The 27,369-nt window shown below is 39.4% G+C and overlaps 1 protein-coding gene across 1 annotated transcript in view; it reads right to left on the minus strand.

Annotated features, from left to right (window-relative positions):
• The window catches only part of COL4A3 (collagen type IV alpha 3 chain), a 134,168-nt gene extending 107,092 nt beyond the window's left edge, over window positions 1-27,076 (minus strand). The window contains exon 1 of the mRNA XM_022567847.2: window positions 26,944-27,076. Coding sequence (XP_022423555.2) covers window positions 26,944-27,030 — 87 coding nt within the window. The 5' untranslated portion in view covers window positions 27,031-27,076. The remainder of the gene's footprint in view (window positions 1-26,943) is intronic.
• Window positions 27,077-27,369: the final 293 nt, after the last annotated feature.

Here is a 27,369-nt window from a genome sequence, read left to right on the forward strand (position 1 = left end):
TCTACCTATGACCCCGGAACCCCTCAAAACAGTGGTCAACTTGGTACCACTGTATTTCAGGGTCCTGGGAAAGGAAGCAGAGAGAACTGGAAACAGTTTGCCTGCTGTACTATCTCTGATGGCTTCCCTGGACCTCATCCTTGCATAAATAAACTCTGCTCAAAGGATCGGATTTTGAATGTGCCACATGTTTCTTATTGGGACCCTGACTGACACAACAGCTATGCATTTTCCTCGGAGGACACTATTGAATACATCCCATATAATTTCATTCCTCGTCTTCTCATTATCAATATTTATTTAAATATCCTGCCATTGTGATCTTGACTTCCTCCTAAAGCTAAGAGTCATTTAGGAGGAAGATTTAAAGTGTACAGGTAAGCTTTTTGTTGTTTTCTTCTAATTTGATTTGTTTGTAATTTTATTGCATTGTAAACAGATTTTGATTCTTACTTTATTTGTAAAATTTGTGGGATTCTTTCAGTTATTCTTTGTGCTCAAATTATGTTTGATTTTTATAAATATTCTATGCACACTGGAAAAGATATATATCCTTGGATGCAGGAGATAAGAGTTTGACATATCAGGTTAATTACTAATTGCATTATTCAGTTTCTCTAATACAGTGCAATTCAAAGCATGGGTCTCAGTTTCTCATCTGAACATGACAAAATAATATCAGACCTTGAGATTTAAGCATTTAGAAAGTTTAGAGCAGCTTGACAGAGCAATTTCATGACGGTTGAATCTAAAATAAAATAGTTGGGCTTATATTTTATATCTTCTTTATTCTACATTTTTTAAAATTTATTTTATTTTTTGTTGTGTTGGGTCTTTGTTGCTGTGTGCGGGCTTTTCTCTGGTTGTGACGAGCGGGGGCTACTCTCTGTTGCGGTGCGTGGGCTTCTCATTGCGGTGGCTTCTCTTGTTGAGGAGCACGTGCTCTAGGCGCACGGGCTCCAGTAGTTGTGGCACGTGGGCTCAGTAGCTGTGGCACATGGGCTTAGTTGCTCCGTGGCATGTGGTATCTTCCCGGACCAGGGCTCGAACCCATGTCCCCTGCATTGGCAGGTGGATTCTTAACCACTGTGCCACCAGGGAAGCCCCTATTCTACTTTCTTATCCTTCATATTCATTAAATTTTACACAAGTATTGGTCCACAATAGAATGGAAAGTAAAAGCCAAAAACAAAACTGTCCCTTCACCATAGAAAGATTGAGAAACATTGCTCTAAACTCTTATTTACTTTGGTTAAATTGGCTGATCAAGGATCTTTTATTCACTCTTCACTATTGTCACACAGAGGATACATAACACCTCTCTCTGCCTTCCAGGCCACTTCTAACCCACCCAGCTCTCCACCACACACACACACACACACACACACACACACACACACAGAGAGAGAGAGAGAGAGAGAGAGAGAGCAAAGTTCCAGAAAAAAGGGACACGTTCAGAGATTGAGGATTTGGGGCACCCACACCTCAGCACCACTCCCGGGACAAGAGGATCATGTTTATATGTAGGACACCATTTGATCCCCACAATGAGCTGAGATGTAATAAGAGTGGATGAGAAAACTGAAGCCTAGGGGTTGGGTTGGTACTTATCTTGTTCTTTTGACTTTATTACCCCCTCCTTAGGTTCTGGAGAAAATGAAATAAGCAAGTCAAATGAGATAGTGTACACTAAATCACATTTAATGTTTCAAAGCATTTTGTGCACATAGAGAAATTAAATAAAATGATAGGGGAAAGATAACAACCAGACACAAACCTAGCCTTCTTCACAACCCTATAACTAGGTTTGGACAAGCTATTCAAGATGAAATATGATATCAGCACCTGGAGCCACACTTGTTTGGGATAAATTAACCATCCGTCTTTCAAATACATTTTGCATCTGAATGGTAAAGGCGTGTCTTGCTTTTCAGCCTATAACCTGAGTGACAAAAATGAATAATTTAGAGCAAATTCTTTCTTCTAAAAGGCGTGCTTTAGAGAATGAAGAAATTAACAGTGCTACATTCACAGTTAGGTAAATTGAAGCAAATATAAATTTCTTTCTTCCTTCAATCATTGGGGGTTTTTTTGTTTTTGTTTTTTTACTCTTCATGAGTATCCTTAGCCTGTTTTAATAAGGGCACTGCCTTTGAAGAAATTATCAAATTTATTCCAAAGTCTCTGTGCTTTACAAGAGCATTTGTAATACTCTTAATTTCTCACTATTATTAGTGTCCCAAAAATGAATTATGAAAAGAATCTTTATTTTTAAAGATTCTTAAGGTCTTTTCAATGACTAAAATAAGTGGTTTTCATTAAAAGTTCACAATCCATTTCTATTAGAATTACACTGAAATTTCTTGAAGTTGAAGGCAATAGTGTAAAATTATAGCCACATCTGCCTCCAAGATGAGTTACTAGGCTGACTTTGAAATCTGATAACTGTTTTGCTGAGTCACTGTAATCTTCTATTACAGCCCCTTGGCATCCTTGATATGGGGCCTGGCCACCAGGGGGGCTCCATAAATGCTTCTTAGATGGAACCATTCAACATTTTTATATTGTTGATGCAGAGTGATTTTGTGGACTGCTTTTCAAAACACTTTTCTAAAGCTGATTATATTTCCTGCTTTCTCACTCCCTTTTTTTTTTTTTTTGGAATAAAGTCCAAATTCAAAAAATGGGTCTTTGTATACATCAAGAATTTTAAACTTTCACACCCTTTCATACCGGAATTCCATTTCTGGGAACTTATACAGAGAATATAATCCAAAATCTGAAGCAGAGTTTTATATACAAATATGATTACATGCAGCATTATTTACAGTAATAAAAAAATGTGAGGGGACTTCGCTGGTGGCGCAGTGGTTAAGAGTCTGCCTGCCAATGTGGGGGACACGGGTTCGAGCCCTGGTCTGGGAGGATCCCACATGCCACAGAGCAAATAAGCCCGTGCGCCACAATTACTGAGCCTGCGCTCTAGAGCCCGCGAGCCACAACTACTGAGCCTGAGTGCTACAACTACTGAAGCCTGCACGCCTGGAGCCCATGCTCCGCAACAAGAGAAGCCACCACAATGAGGATCCCATGCACTGCAACAAAGAGTAGCCCCCGCTTGCTGCAACCAGAGAAAACCCGCGCACAGCAAGGAAGACCCAATGCAGCTAAAAATAAATTAATTAATTAATTTAAAAAAATGTGAAAGGTTCTAAATCTGCTAAGAGAGAAGTAGTCAAGAAAGCATGAATGTTAAAAAAATGTTTTCAATACAATGTAAATATTATTTATGGAGTCTATTTTTGCAAGAGAAAAAGGGGCATAGAATTGTACACACAATATCTTTACATCTATATTTTTAAAAATTCTATACATAATAAAAATGCTAGAGGAAAATATTAAAAACATTAATGATATTGACTTTAAGTAGTGAAATTATGATTGACTTTTTTCTTTTTAAATCTTCAGAATTTTGCACATTTTCTTTCATTAGCATACGTTACTTTTATAATAGAAAATCATCAATACATTTTATTTTTAATTATTCACTATATCTCAGCCTCAATATAGAGAATATACAAAGTCCCTCATCCATAAGATGTTTGGACCTGAAAGAAGAAACTATGTATGTTTCTAGATAATAATGTTAAATACCTTTATGTATTTATGTGTTTGACTTAGACTGCAGCAGTATTTTTTTTTTTTTTTTTTTTGCGGTACGCGGGCCTCTCACTGTTGTGGCCTCTCCCGTTGCGGAGCGCAGGCTCAGCGGCCATGGCTCACGGGCCCAGCCGCTCCACGGCATGTGGGATCTTCCCAGACCGGGGCACGAACCCGTGTCCCCTGCATCGGCAGGCGGACTCTCAACCACTGCGCCACCAGAGAAGCCCTGCAGCAGTATTTTGATTTTAGTTATTCAGGAATAACAGACTGCTGTGAGAAGCATCATTTTATGTCCGTGCTTTCAAAGAGTATCAGAATCTGCAAAAGATGATATTCAAGGCATGTTTGTACAACCAGCAGAGAAAGTAAGAAAGAGTCATGGGGCATGTGGACAAGGGTGGCAGTGAGGCAGAAGCATGGCTCCGTCGAGTATGCCTCCAGCTCTGGAGGGAAATGCATATACTTTGCCCTAAAAGATGAGAATTTATTTCAAAATCTCTTTGGTGAATATTTCTACTCATTTACAGCAGTGACGGTAGTTAAGATGCAAAGGGAAACGTGCTGAATGTAGTGGATATTTGCTTTTTTTCCCCTTTCCGCTTGACATCCTTCTTCCTTCCTCTTTTCCCTTCCATTCTTCTCCCTGGCAACTGTGATTGCTTTAGAGCATAGGACTCCAAAACATTTCCCGGAAGATTTTTGGGAAATGAAACTTCCTGATTTGGGGGTTGGAGGGGAGGAATAACTGGTGGAGATGATTCCTCTTCATTGTGGACATAACACAACAGGGAAGTATGCTGTTGAGACCATGACAGAAAGCAACCTTAGGAGGAAGCAGACATCATAAAAAAAGCAGGGGCCCAAGAAACCAGGTCTTTCACGATACTGAAACATGACCCAGCCTCACCTGAAACACTCCTGACACTGGATTTTTAAGTTATGGGAACAAAAAAATTCTTTTTCTTGTTTACATCATTTTGAATAGAGTTTTAGGTTACTTACAATTACAAGGCTGCTAACTGGAACTCTGGGTTATTTAATTCTTACTTGATAAAAGGAATACATACTAATTCTTACTTGATAAAAGGAATACATACTAACATAGTAAAACAGACAAACTCTTCACTGACACTAATTTGAAAATGAGTGTAGCACAAGTCCTTATTCGAGGTCAGTGCTTTGATGATGACTTGGGGTAGATCCGAAGATATCCATCTATCATCAAGTTCTATTGATTAGATATAAAAAACTCATAGACCTGTCTGCTTCTCTCTATGCTCTTGACCTTATCCTCCCTAGGACCACCGCCATCTCTCATCTGGATCACTACCATGCCTCTGATTCTTTTTCCACACCACAGCCAGGGTGCTCTTTCCAAAGCATAAATCTGATCATATCTCTGGTTTCTGTGTTCCCCATTACTCTCATGACCAAGTTCCAACTCTTTAACATGACCCTGCACGACGGACCCCTGCCCACCTCTCCAGCCTCCTTCCTTTCTCACTCTACCTCTCTACATCCAGGCAATTTCATCTTCTCTTGGGGCCTCCAACAGGAAGCCCTAGTCCAGCATGGACTGCTCTCTCTACTGGAAGCTTCTTCCCTCCCATCCTTCCTGGCTGCCTTTTCCTCATCTTTCAGGTCTCAATGTGGGTATCACTTTCTTTGGGAAGCCTTCTTGGACACTCTTCTGTGTGCAGGCATCCTCTACTACCACACTGCCCTCCTATCATATGACACTGCAATTGCCTAACTCCTACTGGACGGGAAGCTCTGTGAGGGCAGGCCCACCTTTCTCACTCTCGTGCCCCCAGCTGTAACACAGCACCTGGCACACAATAAGTGCTTTAGAAATACTTGTTGAATGAGTTAATTAATTAGAAAATTATTCATCCGGTAAACCCAATACATAATACCATATGTATCTAGCAACGCAAAAAACTACATTCTGTGTACATATATTTGTGTCTAAACCAGAAAGTTATTTCTCAGGTATGGTAGCACATTTAAGTGAAAATGGTTCCAGCTTTAAACAAGTGAAAAACATTTCATTTGGGTTTTCATTTCATGAATCACAGAACCTGTGCCAATTTTCTAAGTGAACTGCTGTAACTCTGTTACGTGAGATGGTGTCGGGGAGAAGGCTTTAAAAATAGCTGACCGGATATCCCTCTTGGTGGCTTGGGTTATGTAAAAGTATTTTGTGTTAAGCCAATGTCTCACAATGGATCGCTGAGCTTTGAAAAGGCTATTTGGGATCCTTTTTTCAGTGTTAAGTATCTGCTTATCAACAGAATCGGACTAAAAATCTCCTAGAGAAAGGGTACAATGTCCAAATAGTTATCACTTTTTAACTCCAGATACTTAAAAAAAAAATCCAGTGCTAATACTAAAAGTGACTTTAAAAGACGGAAGTCCTTTAACGACTTAGTGAGAAAGAAACCAGGATTCCTATAAAGAAAGGTTGTTAGATTTGGGCTTAAAATACTTTTTTTGGGGGAGCAGAACAATCAGATAAATATCCTGTGTTACTAACATTTACTTTAATTTTTAAAAGGAAGTAATTTTGAGACATTGTTCTCATAAGACCCTATAAAGGCAAAATAATAGGGATTGTTGTTTGAGAGTTTATTATGGACCGCGTCCTTGGGCACAGCTGGTTGGACCAAGGTGGGTGAATCCATTGTCCTGTGATCTGCCCTGACCCAAAAGCTATGTCAAGGCAAAGATGAAATGATTAGCTGGACCAATCAGATTCTCCTTGGGGTGGGGAATAAGGTGCTTGGTGATGGGAACAGAAGCCCAGAACAGCACACAGAAGGCAGAAGGGAGAAAGTCTGGCAGGAGAAGATGTGAATGAGCAGAAACCATGAGGTGGAAGCTGAGTAAGCAGAAACCGGGAGCTGGAACACACACAGGGAAGACGGTGAAGTGGTTAGCTAGCTGGGGCAGGAACAACAGAAGCAGAAGCTTCTACGGAGTTGCTATAATTCCTACTGTTCAAGGGACAGTGAGGTGACTTGGTCACTAAAAGTGCACATTCCTAAAACATCTTTCACTATCCGTGAGACCTGCCTCCAGATTTGGATCCCTCTCTGGGAAGGAAATCCAACAAAGAGGTGATGTATGTATACGTATAGATGATTCACTTTGCTGTACAGTAGAAACTAACACAACATTGTAAAGCAACTAGACTCCAATAAATAAACAAATAAATAAATAAAAATAAAAAAAGAAAGTTCCTCCCCCCAAAGAAAAGAGGAATCTACATTCCTGTTTTTCTTATTGTTCAGTGTATATATTTACGGAGAACAATTTCTTGAGATACTGGGAGAATCTCTGTTCCTCATCAAAAAAGCATCATCCACATATATGTATATATGCATATATATCTCTATCTATCTAACTATCTATCTATCTATCTATCTATCCAAAGCAGCATGCAGACTCATTTGGGTTGTACAGGGTGCTTCCCTTCTGCCATACTTTTCTCTTGCCGTGGTCACACCATTCAAAGCCCGTTTTTGCAAAAGCATTGCCAGATGTACCAGTCTCACCCCAATTAGAGGAGTGTCATCACCATCTTTCCCCCATCCTCACTCTCACCCTACCTCTGATTTTCTCAGTTGGCAGAAGAACCCATTCAGCAACTTAGTAAGTCAACGTCTGAAAGGGTGCTGGGATCCCTGATTCCTGAAGAAGATGGAGAATTATTCAATTATCTGAGTCAGGTGCTCTGAACTTTTAAAGACAATATGTCAGTTGATTACAAGGATCGAAGAAATGCACTGCTAGGCACCTGCCGTTTTGCCATGTGTAGTGAAAATAACTGGAAGATGTCTAGTAAGTGAGGAGACTGCCACCAATGAGAGGAGTGGCTCCAAGTAGTTTCTAACTAGTCGTTCCAGGTAGAATTTTCCGTCCCCTTGAGAAGCACCTAAGTTTATGATACTGTCAAGAACTAAATTTTCTTCATTTTCTCTACATTTTGGCTCTGTGTTGCTAGTATTAATGTGTTATTTAATTTTCCTGCTATGTGTGTTAGAGATCCAGTGTATAACAAATTAAATGAAATATATATCCCTTTTATAGTTGAAGATGAACTTTAAACCTACATTTTGCATTGCTTTTCCAGTAGTAATGACAGCTTTGCCTGATAGTCAAGAGCAGGAACAGCTTGTCAGGTTGCTCTTTTTCTCAGGCGGCTAGAAGTTAACCAGTCCACCTGGAGATTTGATCTGTTCTTGGTGTCCTGACTAGCAGCACCATGCACTGGTTATCTACGTGGGGTAATTGCTGACAGCCTTGTGGCAAATCAGCTCAAGCCACCCATCCTTCATTTCATCAATCATCAACTAAACCTTGCACTTGGCCAGAAGCTTTTTATTTTTTACAATTTGGTTGACTGAATCCACTTCTTTAAAAAAAATCAGCCTAATATCAAGAGTCAAACAAGTCAGCTATGCAAAGTAAGGGTCAAGAATGTGTACACAAGTTTAGAGAGAATTTTTCCAAAATGTGCCTAATGAAAAAAAAAAAAGATTAGACATTTTATAGAGTAGAAATGCTCTATTCGGTTTGTTTGGTTCTGAGTATGAACTTTAAACACGTTCAAATTAAGTTATTTAAAGCAGTTAAAATGTTATTGCTGGTGGAGAAGAAAAGGGAGGCCTTACAAAGTAAAAGGATATATTTAATGAAAATAGACTTTGAAATGAATACCAAAATATAGCAGTGCAGCAAATATGTTGACCAGGTCCTTCTTGTTACAAAAAGCAAGGACCATAACTTCTTGAGGGCTGAAGCCAAGCTGGCAAACAAGGTTACCTTGATAAATGTGCTAAGTCAAGTAGTTATTCCAAGTTACATCTTTTGGGAAGAGGTAATACTTCAATAGTTCCCGTTTCTTTTATCGATTGATTGAGTCAATCTTGATTTTACCTGGGCTGGCTCTCATACTGGATGCATACAAAACAGTGCTTCATAATTCGGTGATAAGCAATGCTTAATCAGTAACTCAGTTCTCACATTTCCCAGTCCATCCTGGGTAACCGCCAGATCAGTTTCCTCGCAAAAGTTCATCCATGTGCACTTGCCGGCCTGAATTTGTTGCTGCTGAGGGTAACTCTCTCCTCACATGTTAATATAAGAGGCTCCTTGACTGGGGTAGAAGGTTGCTGACCCACCAGTTCTGCTGGCCAGACTGGTGTCTGGATTCCTGAGTTCTTTGGTGGCAAGCAACAGAAATTATTTAGGCTAACTCAACGATAAAAGAGGAATTTGCTGGAATGACATGGGGCAGCACACAGAAGTTGAAGAAAAGTTAAACAAACAGGCCTCAGAAAAGAGCAGCCTCAGGGCTGTGGTGAGGATCAAGGTACAAAAACGAACGGAAAGTTTTTCTGGGCGCTGCTGTCAGGATGAATAAGCTCCCTGCCCTTTCAGCTGAAAATTCAAATTCCTGGGAGAGGGCACTTTACTGGCTCAGCCCAGGTCATGTGCCAACCCCTCGCTCAGGGACTGTCAAGCAGCGAAGGGAGGATAGTTCCCTAAAGTAAAATCAACGTGCCACCCCCAGAAGGAAGAAAGGAGAGTGGTCAGGAAAGAAGAGCAGATGTCCACTGCACTCTGTTTTCCAGTGTTGCCTGATTTCCATCTGTCTGTCTGTTGGCTTTGGACATACTGTCTCCCCTTAGTTTGGGTCCTTCTGGCCAAGGTTGATAACCACCAAGTTTGAGTCAATCTTCTACCTGGTTTGACCTAATTAAAGAGCCCTCTAGGGCTTCCCTGGTGGCGCAGTGGTTGAGGGTCCACCTGCCGATGCAGGGGACACGGGTTCGTGCCCTGGTCCGGGAAGATCCCACGTGCTGCGGAGCGGCTGGGCCCGTGAGCCATCGCCGCTGAGCCTGTGCGTCCGGAGCCTGTGCTCCACAACGGGAGAGGCCACAACAGTGAGAGGCCCGCGTACCGCAAAAAAAAAAAAAAAAAAAAAAAGAGCCCTCTGATTTACATCTCCCTCATTCCCACGAACTACTTTGCTCTGGTCTCTGGTTGGAACATTCAGATGTTTCTGGCCTCTGGCTTACGAGAAATTCTCCAGATTCACCCTGTCCTTATGCTGGTCACTGTTATTCTGGGCTCATTTGCCCCAAGTGGTTATTTTAAGGAGAAAAATTCAAGATGTTTATCTATACAATTCCAATTTTTAAAAAAATGGCAAAGCAAGCAAGCAAACCAAACCACTCTCCTCCCTTTGGAAATGCATAACCCTTAAGAATCAATCTACTTAGAAATTACTTTACATCTGTTTGAAAGTCAAATCTTTCATAAATCCAATGCCTATGAGTACAATGTCATTAGGAACAATTCTAATTTATTTTTATTCCTCTTGGTAAACTGAAATTTAAAAATTGAAACAAATACCTTGTGATATAACCAGGATCTCATTTTTAAAAATGAGCAGCTCAACAGTCCTCTCAGTATGCCACAAGAGATTGTAAAGTAAACTAAAGGAGTTTGACTGCTGGGTTCTAGTAAGTAAAAACCATATGCTGACTTGGTCGAAGACTGCCCAATACCACTGCCCACTGCCATGAACACGTACTGAGCTCCCAACATGCCAGCCATGGTGTTAAACATTTATAGACTTTGTCTTATTTAATCATCATCATATATAGGAACCTATAGGTTTGTATTATTATTCCCATTTTATAGATGAGGAAAATAAAGCTCAACAACTTAGCCAAGGCCAGACAACTAGTTGTTGGTGGACTGAGTTATATAATGATTGAGTTTCTATCATCTCAAACAAGTTTGGGTCTGTGAAAAAGTTTTACATGAGAAAAGGGGCCTCCGATTAAAAATGATGAATTCAGTGTTGAGGGAGAAACTATGATTGGAATTAACAGTCTCTTAATTTTATTCTAATGCATAGCTATGAACGCTTGTATTTCTCTACAAGGCCCCACAGATGGACAGTTGGAGATCATCTCCTGGGGTCGTGGTTCACTGTGGTGGTTTTGATGAACATGATCATCTTCAATTTGCTTACTGTTAGAACTACCACTCTAATTTTATTTATTTATTTATTTTTTTGCGGTACGCGGGCCTCTCGCTGCTGTGGCCTCTCCCGTTGCGGAGCACAGGCTCCAGACACGAGGCTCAGCGGCCATGGCCCACGGGCCCAGCCGCTCCGCGGCATGTGGGACCTTCCCGGACCGGGGCACGAACCCGTGTCCTCTGCATCGGCAGGCGGACTCTCAACCACTGCGCCACCAGGGAAGCCCTACCACTCTAATTTTAGAAACAAAAAGCACCATCCTTCTTCATAGTGAATAAACAGGAAAACTCTAGGCCAAGAAAAGCTTATAATAACAATGAAGAACCCACTCTATTTAGACCAATTCAGCGATTTATTCAAATGAGAAAGCACAGCATTTTCACATGTAAAAACAAGTCTGGCTTTAGCGAAGTTTTTCTGACTGCTACTTTCTGAAAGTGAACTTTATTGAAATAGACTCCCAAGTAAATCATTTACAGTATGTTAGTGGGTGGATGTTGAGAGTAATTGGTATTAGTCTCCTGGTTTTACATCAGAAAATGCTAAATACATTGCATTCATGTTAACTTGCTTAAGGAAAAGTTCTTGAATCCTATGTGTGATGATTCAAGAGGGGTCTGATTGATACTGTGTTTCAGTAGGTGCAGGTCAAAATTTCCATTTTCCTCTTTTAAAAAATCGTGAGTTTTCAGGTCTTTTCTTTATTTCAATTCTGTTTTTCTCTGCACTGTTATTTGCATATGAGATTATAATGCAATCATTATATAATCTACTCCTGGGATTATAATGTACTATAATGTTTATCAAGTTACTGCTCAACTTGATATAAGGAAATCAACTTAGTTCTAATTTAGATGCATGGTTTAAACCCGATTGGCCTTCAAGACGCCTAAAAAAAATCTAATGGATTCTTGGCCCAAATGTCACCTGCTGGGAGGTCATAAAAATGCATGAGAGAGGCATGAGGAGATAGGGTACGTAGAGTGAAATTGAGAGGAAAAAATATTTCATTGATATTGATTGGAAATAGCTCATTCTCTCCAAATGCTTAGAATGATCTAAAACCAGTGGGATGTGCTATAGGGAGGGTTAATGGAGATCTTTGAGTCTAACCTCATTCTAGGTTTACAGCTGAGGGTGAGGGTGGAGGTCACTGAGAAATGGTGGGCTGACTGAGGTGAGCATCTTTAAATCTATCTAACACTAGGCTGACTCCAGGTCTATTCCCTAACAAGGAGAATAACTGGTAAACCCCATATTTAATCTGTGGCCATTAGCTGTGTATCTCATTCTCAGATCTGTGTTCTAAGAAAATCCTGACTCTATTCAAGATATTCATTTTCGGGCAGAACTGAGATCACTAGAATTCAGTGGGAGATTGGTAGATTATTGCAGAAATGATGTTGGGAAAACTGGCTAGTTTGGAGAAATTTTAAAAATTTATATCCTTTGCTCACATCATACACCAAATATTTTGGATTAAATTAAAAAATAAGATAGAACTTATATCAAAATGTTTACTCTAGTTACATTTACATGATAGAATTTGGCATAATTTTGTTTTCTTTTTGCTTAGTATTTAAACTATGTCTATTGTTGGACAAGTAGAACTTGTATAAAAAAAGAAAAACATTATGCCAGTTGATCTAATTAATAGTTCTATCAATATATGAGTCTGTTATAAAAAGAAATTATAAAGAGTTAAGAATTCTTCATAGTTTTGTTTATAACATCAAAAATTTAGGTTAAATTATGGCATATAAACATGATGAAATGGTATGCATTAATTTTTAAAGGATATTTATTGATGTGAGAAAATACTAGCAATATAATATGTCAAAAAAGCAGGATACAAAATGCCATATGCTGTATGACCTTATTTTTATACAAATATACCAAAATATTAACACTGGCTACCTCTAGGTTCTTATGTTAGGAGTACTTTTTGTTTTGCTTTGTTTTTATACTTATATATCTTGAATGTTCACAAATGGGCACATATAGTACTTTTACTGTTAGGAAAAAAAGCAACATAGAAAAAATATTTTTGTAGGTCTGATAACTGGTTCTAGCAACTTCATCTGGAAACTCAAGAATCAATCCTCTGTTTGAAAGATAGTCCAAGAGTTTCCTTAGCACAATACGTTGCATCTAAGGTGCTCAGTGAATGTGCACAAAATGAATTTACACTTTCTACCCTGTTGTAGCTGATTACTCATTAACAGAATTTGAGGGAGGCTGTGTGTCAAAGCTGGTTACGTGGCTTTTCTTTTAAAGACAGGCCCCAAAGCCTATATTTTAAAGATAAGAAAGGAACAAATTATTAATATGAAATGCTATCCAGGACTATCCCTGTCATTAACAGGTATTTTAGTTCAGGTATTTGGCAAGTCACCAGAAAAGTGATGAAATCATCACTTGAGTTTTAGCATTAGTATTTACATGGGACCTAAAGTCAATAAACTGTTCATTTTTTGGTGGAGACAGTGCTAAGGGAGGATGCCATTTCTGCTGATGTTTCCAAATAATGTTATTAGAAAATACCAGCAGCAAAGAATGCACTGAATAATATTTTTGAAAATAAGAAACTCCTTAATACATTCCAGGAAGTTGATACTAGGTCACAACATAATAGGAGAATTAAATGAGTATAAGAAACATATTTGGACTACTGCTTTCCTGATATTGAAACTCATTCCTGTCTCAATACTACTTGGCATTTGTAGCATGCTTTTACTGTGTGCAAAATGTGTTCCATTGTATTATTTCTGGAGCTAGGAGAGAGAGGTTTTATTACCACATTTTATGATTGAGGAAATGAAGAGTCTTGGAATTCAAGTGATTTGCCCCAGACTGTCACAACAGTGTCTTCCTGCTGGCACGGGATGAGGGGTTCTTACTGCTGCCCAGTGTTGCCTCATTGGATGGCAGGGAGCCTCAGATGTCCTTACCTGCAGGACTGCCCTCTTAGGGTCTGGAGATGTTGCTTGTTCCAGTCTCATGGGCTCTGAATGCTTCATCTCCAAGAGGTCTCAGCAGGTCTCAGTGAGCAGAAACTCTGACTAGTTCTGTGGGCACAGCCCCAGGCACATGCAGGACTGGATAAATCAATCCCTTGGCTTTCTCCAGCCTTATCTGCAGCAACTAGAGAGCGTTGGCATCTTCAGGAGCACATAGTCTGGCTTCCAATCAGTAGGAACCTTATCTCATGAGATTTCAGATATAGTATTGTTCTTAGATTTTTTTTTAAGATTTTTTTTTGATGTGGACCATTTTTAAAGTCTTTATTGAATTTGTTACAATATTGCTTCTGTTTTATGTTTTGTTTTCTTTGGCCACGAGGCACGTGGGATCTTAGCTCCCCGACCAGGGATCAAACCCTCACCCCCCTGCGCTGGAAGGCATAGTCTCAAACACTGGACCGCCAGGGACGTCCCTGTTCTTAGTTTTTATCACTTTTTGGAAGGGACTGTGGAACCTGCTTTTGCCTAAGACAGCAAAATAAGGAGAATCCAGTCCATGTGGGTAAACCTTGCGGGCACAGCTGCCGAACGCTGACAAGAGCTCCAGCTGAGGCAGAGGCTAGAAGGTGAAAATACCACTGGTAACTCTATGAGCTGCTTTCTGCACTCATTCCAACCTTATTTTTCGTACTCTACGTTGAGGAGAAGCTATGTGTTTAAGCCACCGAAATCTTACTACTTTCTGGCTCCATTGCCATCACACACTTGCTTTATATACAGCCTGTATGTTTGATGTTCTGTACACTTGCGGACCTTTATTCTTCCTTCACAACTCCACTTAAATTTCGCTTTTGCATATTTGCCCTGTTACAGCATGTATAATTTTATTGCTATTGTCTGCATACTTATCTAAACCCCTCACTTGGTGACATATTCCATAAAGGGAGGAGGGGCTGTGTTGGTTTTATCTTTGTTCCCATCGTCTTGCTGAATTAATGAATGAAGCATTCAATATTTCTCTTGAACCACAAATAAGTGTTGGCAAGGATGTGGAGAAAAGGGAACCCTTGTACACTGTTGGTGGGATGTAAATTGGTACAGCCACTATGGAAAACAGTATGGAGGCTCCTCAAAAAACTAAAAATAGAACCACTATATGATCCAGCAATTCCACTCCTGGGTATATAGACAAAGAAAATGAAAACATTAATTGGAAAAGATACATGCATCCCAATGTGCATAGCAGCATTGTTTACAATACCCAATATATGGAAGCAACCTAAGAGTCCATCAACAAATGAATGAATAAAGAAGATGTGGTATATATATATATATATATATATATATATATATATATACACAATGGAATACTACTCAGCCATAAAAAAGAATGAAAATTTGCCATTTGCAATAACATGGATGGACCTGGAAGGTATTAAGCTTATTGAAATAAGTCAGACAGAGAAAGACAAAATACTGTATGTTATCACTTATATATGAAATCTAAAAAATAAAACAAACATTGACTATAACAAAAAATAAACAGATTCACAGATATAGAGAATAAACTAGTGGTTACTAGTGGGAAGAGGGCAGGGGAGAAGGGCATGTTAGGGATAGGGGATTGAAAGGTGCAAACTATTAGGTATAAAATAAATAAGCTACAAGGATATATTGTACATCAAGGGAATATAGCCAATATGTTATAATATCTATAAATGGACTATAATATTAAAAAATATTCATCTGAAAAATAATGCTTTATTTTTATTCTTATGCCAAAGGATCAAAAGATCTGTTAATTCTTTATCAACCTTTTTGTTTTAGTGTTTAATAAAATGTACATCCAGTTCTATAAACATTCATTGAGGACCAGTAATACTAAGTGTGTTGTCAAGAGCTGGAATCACAAAGATGGGTAAGACACCTGTCTGCAAGAAGTCCAGTAGGGAAAGCGACATGGAAATAGGTTAAATCCTTTCTAGATTGGCAAGATAATTAAAACTTCAGTAAATAAAGGTATTCCGTTGGTGTTTTGATTGTAAAAGGATAGCGGTGTCAGGAATCATTCATTCTGGATAACTGAAGTATTTAACAAATCAATCTTGGGACTTCCCTGGCAGTCCAGTGTTTAAGACTCCACGCTCACAATGCAGGGGGCATGAGTTCGATAACTCGTTGGGGAACTAAGATCCCTCATGCCATGCAGTGTGGCCAAAAAATAAATAACTAAATAAAAAATAAAAAAATCAATCTTTTCTCAAATAGTACTTAGTTATTTAAATGATGGATAAAGTGGCATCTGACACTCTTTTTCCATTATCTGTGATGTTTTTGGTAGTAAAAAGCCCTACTGAAGAGCCCTAATAAGCATAACTCCAAATTCTAAATCCACTCCCTCCACTGACTTGATGAATGCTCTTCCATCAGGCCGTCATCTGTAAATCAGAAATGATATCACCTTGCCATCTAACTCTCAGAAAAGCACAAAATCAGACACTTGATAAGAAACCATCTACACACAAAATTATTTAAAATGTAATTTTAGTGAATGTTTATCTTCAAGGAGTTCCATTGTAACATTATTTCTAAAGAATTGGAAATAACCAAAATATTCAGTAGAAGGGCATTACTGAAATAAGTTACGGTACCACCTATAATGAAGTACTCTGTAGACATTTAAAATGATATTTGCAATAATTAATGACTCAGAAAACTTTTTCCAGTCTATTCTTAGGTGAAAAAAAAGTAGAATGAAAAAAAAAGTCTGGAAGGAAATAGACCAAAATGTTAACAGTAATTATCTATGGGCAATATGATTATGGATAATTTTTATTTTTATATTTCTTTTTGTACTTTTAAATACTTTCCAAATTTTGCACTACCCGAACAACTTCTTATTTTTAAAGCCAGCATGTGAATTCTTCAGCTTTCCCAATTTCATACATAAATAAACAGCATAAAACTATCCTATCATCTGGTTAAACAAAGAAAATGAATATTAGCCTTGTTGACTCTTCCCAGACACTCTTCCCTTTGTCATTTGATTCAAAGGGATAATATTGAAGATTTCTCAACTTTCCACTTTGTAGAACTTTTTGTTTGAAAAGTTCATGTAACAGCAAAATATACTGGTGGGAAAAAAAATCCAGTGACCTGACTGTTTTGTCTACATAATGATAAACCTCCCAAGGTTTCTAAATAACTTGAACTTATTTTTAAATATGGGGATCACTTCTCTAAGAAACCGATTTAGAGAGACAATCTAATTAACAACCATCAATCTTAAAGATTAAAAATGGAAAATTCCCAACTTACCCCAAAACTACTGTCAGAAAAATAAAACATTTTTATATGGTTACATTTTAAATAGCTCTGAAAATTACACTTTTTTAAAAAAAAATTTAAATCTTAACTTTATTTCTATTTTATGTATGTTCAAAATGTATATATATATATTCACATCTTTATTGGAGTATAATTGCTTTACAATAGTGTGTTAGTTTCTGCTTTATAACAAAGTGAATCAGCTATACATATACATATATCCCCATATCTCCTCCCTCTTGCGTCTCCCTGAAAATTACACTTTTGGGGGGGGCCATTATCTCCCTACAACAATTAACATAAAAATTCTGAAAATATAAGCTACTCTTTAAATATATTTGTGTGTATATTTATATGTACACACACATACAGACATACATAATACCTACCATGATATGTGGAAATATTTTTTGATAGTCTGATCTTGTATATATAGAGCATTACACCATGGACTGGATTTTTTTCATGAACTGGATTTTTAACCTTCCTCTGTTTGTACATAAATAATTATCAAATTAACTGCACAATTAACAGGGACAGACTGAGCGACTGCTATACTGGTCTAGACTGGTTCTCCTCCCTTCCTCTCTTTCTGATTTTCAAGGCACCAGAATCCAAAGAGAAAGCACCAACAAGACTTGTTTCCTGCTTGGTTACTTCACCTTTACATAGGCTGGGTTCCCAAGGACAGAACAGTCAACCCTCTCCAGGGGTCAGCCATATAAGTCTTTAAAATAGGGGTCATGTCACCATCCTTCTGAAACACTCCAGCACCAATCACATCACAGTTTGAAGGACCCTCCAGTGTCCTTATCAAGGCCGGTACAGTTCTCAGACAATAATATGCCCAGGAATCCCTTGGATTGGTTAAAATGCGGATTCCAGTTGGGGAGGTCTGGGGTGGAGCCCGACATGACATTCTGTCTTCCTAACCCACATCCAGGGGAGGCTGGTGTTACTGGTCATTTGATTGAGGAGGTCTCCAGGTCCTTAACTGGGTTCCATCCTTCTCTGGCCTAGAGCCTTCCCTGGACTGGGCCTATGTCAGCTGAGACAGGGACTCTTCGGCTCAGCTTTACCTCCTCACAGCCACATTTGGCAAATTTAGACCCGTCCCTGTGAGGTTGAGAAGAAGATGAAGAGACAGGAGCAGAAGAAGGTTTTCATCACACCACTTTACATGTGGGCCCATTACCAAGCCACAGTGTGAATTTGTTACTCATCCATTACTAATATGCCAACTGTCCTGCGAGTAGCGTAAACACATGCATTGTGTCCTTTTTGTTAAAATACAAATTTGTTAAGTGCAGACACTAAAATCATACCATGATCAACTACATACAGGCCTGTGGACTTACCCCACCCTATTCTGTAAGCAATTTTCCATCCTTAATTAGCAGGACCGTCATGAGCTGGCCCTCTCTGGGGCCCCTGATTCCCTGCTTCCCATCCCTCGTCCACCTCTAACAAAGTACTCAGCATATTCCATCAGGCGCATGTGTTCCCTTGGTGGTGAGTAAATAAACTCAGCTTTTTTTTCTCCCTTAAAAAAAAAGTTCTCTTGGTCTTGGTTTTATTCTCTGACCACCCAGGAGCCATAAAATTGGAAATGTCTCACCTCTCCTCACTGTCCAGAGGTCCTGGACCATATTCCTCAGTGCTTCCCAAGGCACTCTCCATGCTGTTTCCCTAGGCCTTAGCCTCTATGCTGCTCCCTCAGAAAGGCGGGTCCCGACCACCACTAGCTACAGTAGAACCTCTTCTTCTCCATCACCACATCCCGTTCTCTCCCAGCAGGTACCGAAATCCATAGTTGCACATTTGTTTACTGAGCTCTTGTTTCTCTCACCTATTCCACTAGAATCCCAAATCCATCATGGCCAGGGAGTCAGGCTGTTTGGTTTATCCCCAGCACCTTGCCATGTGCCTGTGTCTCTGTCCTATTCTCTCCTTCCTGCTTTTATTAACAATAACAAATTGACTGTAGCTAGAATATAAAAGCTGGGTACTTATTTTGTACTAAAAACTGTACTGAGCACTTAACCTGTAATAGATACAGTACCATCATTTTCAGATAGGAAAGCTAGTTTGCTTTTGGAAGCAACTTGTTCAGGGTAACACCCTGTTACCTGGCTGAAGTCTAGTGACAATTTAGTCTAGACAAAAGGCTAGGTGTGGCATGATGGTGTTCAATATATTTCTCACCTTCTCCATTTCTTTGGCCAAGTGTTTGCTGTTTTTGTGATGTTTCTTCAATTCTTTATGCACATAACTTACTCATATTTTGATAATGGATCACTATAATTAAATTTGTACGAGTGGTAATTTGTATTGCTTTAAGCATTGTAGTCAAGGCCAACTATCTTAATTTTCTGGAGAAAAAGCTGCATGGATATTCAGGCACAACCCATGCTGATTTATTGTCTTTAATTAAAGTTTATCATTTTGCCACATGTTTATTTCTTATGGTAAATAAACAAAATGTGTTCCATCCAGAGGTAAGTCCTTACGGACTGTAACCCTCTCTCATATCTGGATGCCATTTACCTAGATCTTTGCTGTCCAGAATGGTGGCCACATGTGGTCATAGACACTTGAAATGTAGTTAGATTGAAAGGTTCTAAAAATGCAAAATAGGCACCAGATTTTGCAAACTTAATATGAAAAAAGGATTGTAAATATCCATTAATGTTTTTAATAGTGATTACATGTTGCAACAATACTGTTATGGATCTTTAGAATAAATAAAATCTGTTAAAGTTAATTTCACCTGTTGCTTTTTCTTTTTTAATGTGTCTACTGGAAAATTTAAAATTACATATGTGGCTCCTAGTTATGGCTCACAGTATATTTCTATTGGATGACATGGACATAGATGTTTGTTTATCTGAACTTATGAAAGTGAGTTAAGTGGAAAATTATAAAGCTGATATAATTTAATTCAGTCTTGGCTAGAAAATGTACCTGAAGCCAGAGGTCTTAATTGGCAGTTACCGAAAGAACCCCAGGGGGAATGGGAAGACCGACACGGGTGTTTAGAGAAGACAAGAGCCAAAGATTAGATCTTGTGGGATGAAGTAGAACTTGGGGTAAGATGCTTTCTTATCAGATTTTTAGAGATGAGGACAACTCTGAGAGGTTAAGTTCAAGGCCGTGGTGGTGGTAGGGCTGATAATGTAACATGTCTACTCTGTTAAGAAGTTGATATAATTTTGGTTTCCTTATTTTCTCAAACTGAAAACAGAGGTGAAATAAATGACCTATGGTGGAAGTCTGTTATGATTCAAAAGTTTAGACTGAGGCTGGATATAAACTTTGTAGAGCAAAAGTGCTCTGAGCACCATGTGTTTGAAAAATCTTTGACTCCGTGGTGGATGGCTGCTTTTTGGCTGAAGGCCATGACATGAGTGTGGTTAACTGCACATGGCTGAAGGACCACAAGGCATATGCAGACCAGACTGCCCGGCTGTCAGACTCATACACTTATAGGTTTGAGGGTCTTAATCAATTGTAATATCTAACAAAGTTAATCTTAGTCATAGGTAACACTAAGCAGTTATTACTTTGTTCTGGGTAACACGGCCATAATGATAAGGGAAATACAAAGACAAATTGCATTTAATTCACAGTTTTTCCATGGACAATGCCTGAAAACATACCAAGGACTGAAACCCCAGAGAAATACTAAAGGAGGAAGACCCTTAGTCTGGTTAGAGAGACAAAGCTGGCGGCTTTGCTGTGTGGTCTTGACCCTGCCCCATCTCATCAAATATGAGTCTAGCATGTTTGGAGGAAGTGGGTAGTAGGTGGGGACTGGAGGAGGGTGACCCTGAGAACAGGAAAGGAAACACCTTTGGTGCACCCCTCCCCCCAGATCATTACTACCTAAGTCCATCTTAGTGGGGAAAATCCCCTGGAAGCCTCAGAACTACTTTGCTCCTTTTTCTTCCAGGGCAGGACAGCTCCAATCTGGGAGCAAGCTGTGATGACAGAGAAGGCTTATTTTCCCCAAATCTCTCATGTACATAGTCTTCCTATGGATGAGAGTCAGTCAACAGACCGAAGAAACAAGATGGACTCCCAAATCTTGAAATCATACAAAAAGAATCAGAGAGATAATACAAATAAGTGCAAAATGACTAAAGTCATAAAAAAGAGGGGAAAACCCCTACAAAAAAGACCAAAAAAACCAAACTCTAACAAGTCAGAAAACCCCAGACAGACTTAGACTCCAAAAAGAACATCTAGAAATACGAATAGTCATTGAAATTAAAATTTAATGAATAAAAATAATCATATTTAACATTTATTGGATGATTACTATGTGACAGGCATGGTAAAGTATGTGTTGTATGTGCTAAATCATTTGATCCTCATAAAATCCTGAGGTGAGTCTCTTACTTCCAGTTTAAGATGAGGAAACTGAGACAAAAATTTTCAAAAAGCTGGTAGTTAATAGACCTGGGGTTATAGCCATTGTTGAATGGTTCCAGAGTTCTTTTCCATTATGGAAAGTTACAGTAGATTGAAAATCTACTGAACATTACAAACAGCAGGAGAGAGAATTAAACTTCGAAAGATGGATGTGAGGACACGTCACAGGATACAGCATGGAGGGAGCAGCATGTGAAACAAAAGCTCAATACGTTACAATTTGGTCTCAAATACAACTGATGATGGGTCTCCTGGAGACGCTGTGAGAACCTCTGCACTTTAGGACCATTCTTCTGGGGGCAGAATAGAAGAATTTATCCAATGGCTTCCATCTCCCACTGGTCAGAGATTTGCCCTGCAGGTGCTAATGCCCTGCACTTCCGGGGTACAACAGGAAGACGTGGAAGAGAGTCTCAAGGAACAAGAGGCTGTGCCTGTGTGAAGTCTGTGGCCAAGCTGGCCACTGGGGGAGAAAGTGCCCAGAGCCCAGGAGCAAGGAGAGGCCAAGCGGAGCTGAGTGGCACAGGAAAGGTTATCTGACATAAGAAGGAAGGAGAACTGGAGGAAGAGATGAAAAGGCCCAGCTAGCATCCTGAGAATGCCAGGAGTAGAGACAGAGTGAGGAAGGAGAAATATAAAAAAGGAATGTCTGAGAATGTTCAAGATCTGATGAAAAAGAGAGAATCTCAGGTTAAATATCCACTGAGTAGGATTTATAAAAAACACATGTGCACCTGTATCACAATTTTAATAACATGATAAAAAATCTTGACTTAATTGACACACGTAGAAATCTTTGAAGTCAAAATATCATCTCAAAATAAAAATAAAAATTAAAAAAATAATAAAAATAAGAGAAAAAAATATATCATCTCTACCACAATTCAGTGAAAAAAATAACTAGAAAATTTCTGTATGTTTGGAAATTAAGAAATAAACAGTTAAATAACCACTAAGACAAAGGAAAAAATTAGAAAAGATTTTGAACTTAATGATATTAAAATTTGTATGATGCAGCTAATACAGTGTTTTGGGGAAAACTTTTTAGCGTTAAATGCATTTGAACTATTCAAAGTTGCTTGATCAAAGCCAAAACAAATTCAACTATGTTTTGCTGTATCTTTACCAGTTAAACTATAAAATTTAAAAAGTATATACCATTTCTAATATAATAGCACTAAAAAAGGTCAAATACTTAGAAATCAAAAAAACAGAAAACTCTAAAACGCTGGGAGAAATTAAAGCCCTGAATAAACAGACTCATGTAAGAATACAAACAGATCATACATGAATGAGTTCTTGGTACACATGTTTGCAGATGTAACACTGAAAAACAATGAGAGAAAGGATGGACTATTTAATAAATAATGTTGGGACAATTCATTTTCTGTATGGAAAAAGATAAAATTATAATCCCAGAAGTAGAAAACAATTCCAGGATTATGAGTCTTAAATGTAAAAGAATTAAACTGTAATTTTTTTTAAACGTAGGAGAACATTTTTACAATCCCAGGGAAGGAAAGGATCTGTTCAACAAGACGCAAAACACAAAATCAAGGAAAAGATGGATAAGTTTGAGATTATAGTGAAAAAAATTATACATTAAGGTACCAATAACTAAATGAAAAGATAAACCAAAGATTGGAATGAAATATTTGCTGCACATTTAAATAGCAAAATTTCAGTACCCAAATATATAAATAGCTTCTAATTCATTAGCAACAAAAAGGCAAAGGCCACAAAAGATAAATATGCAAAGACTTGTTCACGCAATTCACTCAGAGAGAACTATAGACTGTCAATCAAAATATGCTAAGATTCCTAAACTCAGTAGTTAAAACACGATCCTATTTCACACCCATTAACATCTAAGCACACCAAGTTTTGCTGAGGATATAGGGAAACAGGTACTCTGGCACGATGTTGGTACAATCCTCTTGGAGTCAATTTGACAATTCCTAAAATATTTAAAATACGTTTTCTCTTATAACCCTCTTTGAATTCCACGTAGGAATTCAAAATCTAGTTGTCACGATGGTACATATACAAAGATATAAATTCCAACTCTGTAAGCTGAAAGCATGGAAACAAATTCGCTGCGTTTAGGCAGATGGAAAAATAAACTGCTTTATTTATGTAACTGGATACTATGTGGCAGCTCTCACATCTATATGTATATAAACAAATCGCATCTCTATGTATCAACATGGATAAAATCCAAAAACATCATACTGACTGATACAAGCAAGCTCCAATAGGTATGTATCATGTGAAACCATTTATTATATTTGAAGGACCACAAAACAATAATATTTATTTTTTATGGTTACTAACACACACACACACACACACACGTACACACATATCCATGGAGTATAAATATAAAACCATGCATGGAAGAGGAGGCAAAGGATGTGTTTAGGACTTTCTGTATTTATCTGTTATTTTCCTAAGGGGAGAGATGTGAGAACAAACAGGTCAAAACTTATTAATACTTGCTTAATCTCAGGGGTGGATAAATTGGAGTCTGTTACATTACTTTCTGTTTGTTTGAAATGTTTCTTAATTCAACTTAATTTTTTTTTTTTTTAGATTTAAAAACCAAATCAGTTGAGAAGCCTCCTCCCTAAATGCAGCTGTTATTCAGCTCCTGATACTTGATTTCTGCCTTGTCTGGAATTTTAAGGCAAAAAGAGGAAGGATAAACCATGATATCTCAAACCATGAATCTCACCTTCTCTAGATATCAGAGAAGGAGCTTTCCCTCTCACTCTTCTCCCAGACCTGTTGCCTGAGGCAACAGCACAGTGCCTCCCAGTTTCAAGTTGATGAGCTGGGCCTGGTAATAGCTATAAAACCTGGGGATGTGCTGAACAGCCAGGCCTGGAACTGAATGCCTGCAGGCAAGACGCAGAGGGATTTTACTCAGGGCTCTTCAGAGCAAATTGTGTGGGTGGACAGTTCCACCCCGCCTGAACTCAGAATAAGGGGTGAACAGCACTCCTATTTCTTTGAGAAATGCTAACATAAAATCACAGGAATTTAGAGCAAAATATGTCCTTAACTATGCAGCACAAAGATGATAAATATTATGTCCCAAAGACTACATTTAGCTCTCACTTATACAGAGTTTGTTCCTTTTTCCTAACATTTAGAAATTGAGAGATTTCTCATGGAAACTAGATTACCAGCTTCTTTTCTGAAAAAGCTGGATTCTGGTATTACTGAGTCTGAATTCTAGAATGTCAACAATTAGCTGGCCCTGAAGACTGCCCCCTACCTCAAAGCCTCACTCAATTAACCTTATCTACTGGCTCCATGAGGGGTTTCAACTCCCTCATTTTACAGATGAGAAGACTGAGGCTCAGAGAGGTCAAGAGGCTTGCACAGCATCAGAGCTACCCCGTGGAGGGAGGCATGCTGGCACTGTGCCGACCAATTATCAGTTAATTTGCTGTGATTCCATTTTTCTACACGATGAGGGTACGTTTCATGATTTCTAATGACATCGTCTGTGTAACTGAGCAAAGTTTTAACAGAGACTTACTTCAAGGGCTGTTAAAAATAATATGAATGGATTAATTGTAGAATCAGCAGGAAGCCTCCAAGATTTGGCCAAACTCAAGACAGAAAAATTCTTATGTAAAAAATAATTAGGGAATATGACAGTATAATTGAAAATTGGTATGACTAGAGGTTGAATGATTACAGAGGATCACTTTTTCAGGCTGATCTTTACTGGTGTGTAATTCTTCCCCTCTTTCTCCACCGTCCCTAATCTCCCCTCTTCTTTGAACTCTAGAAGAATGTGCAAACCCTGCTCTGGAACTCTTCCCCAGCCCTTCCCACGACATACATACACTTCCTTTAGTTGTTTTTAGTTGTTGGATTTGTTCCTGGATTAATGCTGGTAGACATTCAATACTGACTTAGATGAGCTCTAACCATCATGCCCAGAAGTACTGAGCTACCTGGGTTGGGCATTCTTAGTCTATGCAAAGCACATTTTTGTTAGAACTATAACTACATGAAGGGATTATATGGATTACAAAATCCTTTAGAATATAAAACACTAAATAGCCTAAATGTAAATTGGTAGGGGAATGGCGCAATTAACTTTGGCATATTCATATCATGGGAAACTATACAATAATGCAATAAGGAAAAAAGAAAAGAGGTAGATCTATCTCAAATACTGCCATGGGGAGACCTGTAGGATGCAAAAGGATATATACAGCATAGGTATATGGTATCGATTATGTTAAAAAATACAAACAAAAAACACATATTGTTTGTAGGTCCATATATGAATACGTAAATGCCTAGAAAAATGTCTGAAAAGAAACACAAAGTGGTGAGAGTGGATATATCTCTTTAGACGGGGTGGGGTAAGGTATGGAGGTGATCAAAGGGGGTTTTAGCTTCACCTGTAATGTCATAATTTAAAATTTAACTTAAATGGAAAATACTTGTATTTCCTGTGACTGAAGTTTCGAAAAACATTTTCACGTTAACACATATTTATGTGACTATTAATTTCCAATCACAATCTTAATCATGAAATTTGAAAAACATCTGATCATTCTGGGAAACGAAACTTACACTGCGTTGTCATCCCAGATTAAGTTTTCTGCGTAAAAGTCACAGAAGGCGGCTGAAAAGTTAAATTGCACTTTCACCACTTAAGATCAAGTAAGTCAACTCTAGGAGTCATAACAGTTTTGAGGACACTAATTTATCTTCGCAAAGAATAAGAAATGTACGGGTGGATATAAATGAATCCAGGAGCCCTCAAATTTTGAATAGAAATCACAGCGACAGATTGTTTAATTTATCCTAACATGAGTTCTATTTCTAAGGTGCTATTAAATTTTCAGCGACGGCATTTGCTTTTCTCAACAAAACTGATGGAACACTTGAGGGCAAGTATTGACAAGGAGGAAAAGCGAGCCCCAGAGAGGTCAGAGTTCAGTGTGAGGTGACATCTAGGAAGTGGCAGGGCTGGGACTCCAGCCCTCTGTCCTCTCAGCCAGGCCATGTGCCTGCTCTGATTCACCGGTGTGACATCGCGCGTCTGTATATCCCGTGTTCTCAAGCGCTCATCCCTGGAGATTATCTATCTTTCCACATCTCTATATCTACCTGCCTGCATATCTAATCTATCTATCTATCTATCTATCTATCTATCTATCTATCTATCTACCTATTTATCATCCGTCTACTTACCTACTTACCTATCTACCTCTGTCAGGGCCTTCTCCATCCCTGACCCCTAGGAGCCCTACAAGCCCCCTCCTCGCCCCTCCCTCCAGCCCCGCGCATTCCACCTGTTCCCGTGCATCCCCGCTTGCCCCCGTCCCCACGCTGCCCCCTGAGGTGTCTGCTTGGCGCCCGCAGTCACCGCACGCACCAGCAGAGGGTGAAGGGCAGCGCCCCCGCGGGCGGGGCCGGCCTGTCGGAGGACGCGGGGTGGGGGTCTCAGCGCCGCGTACTCACCTTGCCGGCAGTGGGCGCGGCCACCAGGAGCACCAGCTGAAGCAGAAGCAGCAGCGCCGGCGGCCTCGGCGCCGTCCCAGGGCGCATCGTGGGCGTCCGCTAGGAGCCCCGGCGTGTCCAGGGGCCCGCAGGCTCTCGGGCCGCCGCGTGCCCTGCGCGGCGCGGGTTGAGGGGCCCGGCTGTGAAGCTAGCCTGGCCCGCCCGCCCGGGGCGGGTTTTGTAGGGCTCAGCCTCCCCACCGAGGCTTCAAGGGAGGGAAGAAGTGGCTTAGGTCCCGCCCCCGTTCCCCCTCCCCGCCAACTCACCGGGAGATGTCCCTCCGACCCAGGAAGCGTGCCAGGAGGCTGTGAGAAAGGGCTGCGCGCCTGCGGGGCAGGTGGGTGCGGGGCCAGGGTCAGGGGTTAAAGAGGTGACGCTCCCAAGGTT

The sequence above is a fragment of the Delphinapterus leucas genome, chromosome 8, assembly GCF_059928025.1.
Source record: "Delphinapterus leucas isolate spDelLeu-1000000601 "Yukka" chromosome 8, BTC_Dleu_Yukka2, whole genome shotgun sequence".
Taxonomy (NCBI): domain Eukaryota; kingdom Metazoa; phylum Chordata; class Mammalia; order Artiodactyla; family Monodontidae; genus Delphinapterus; species Delphinapterus leucas.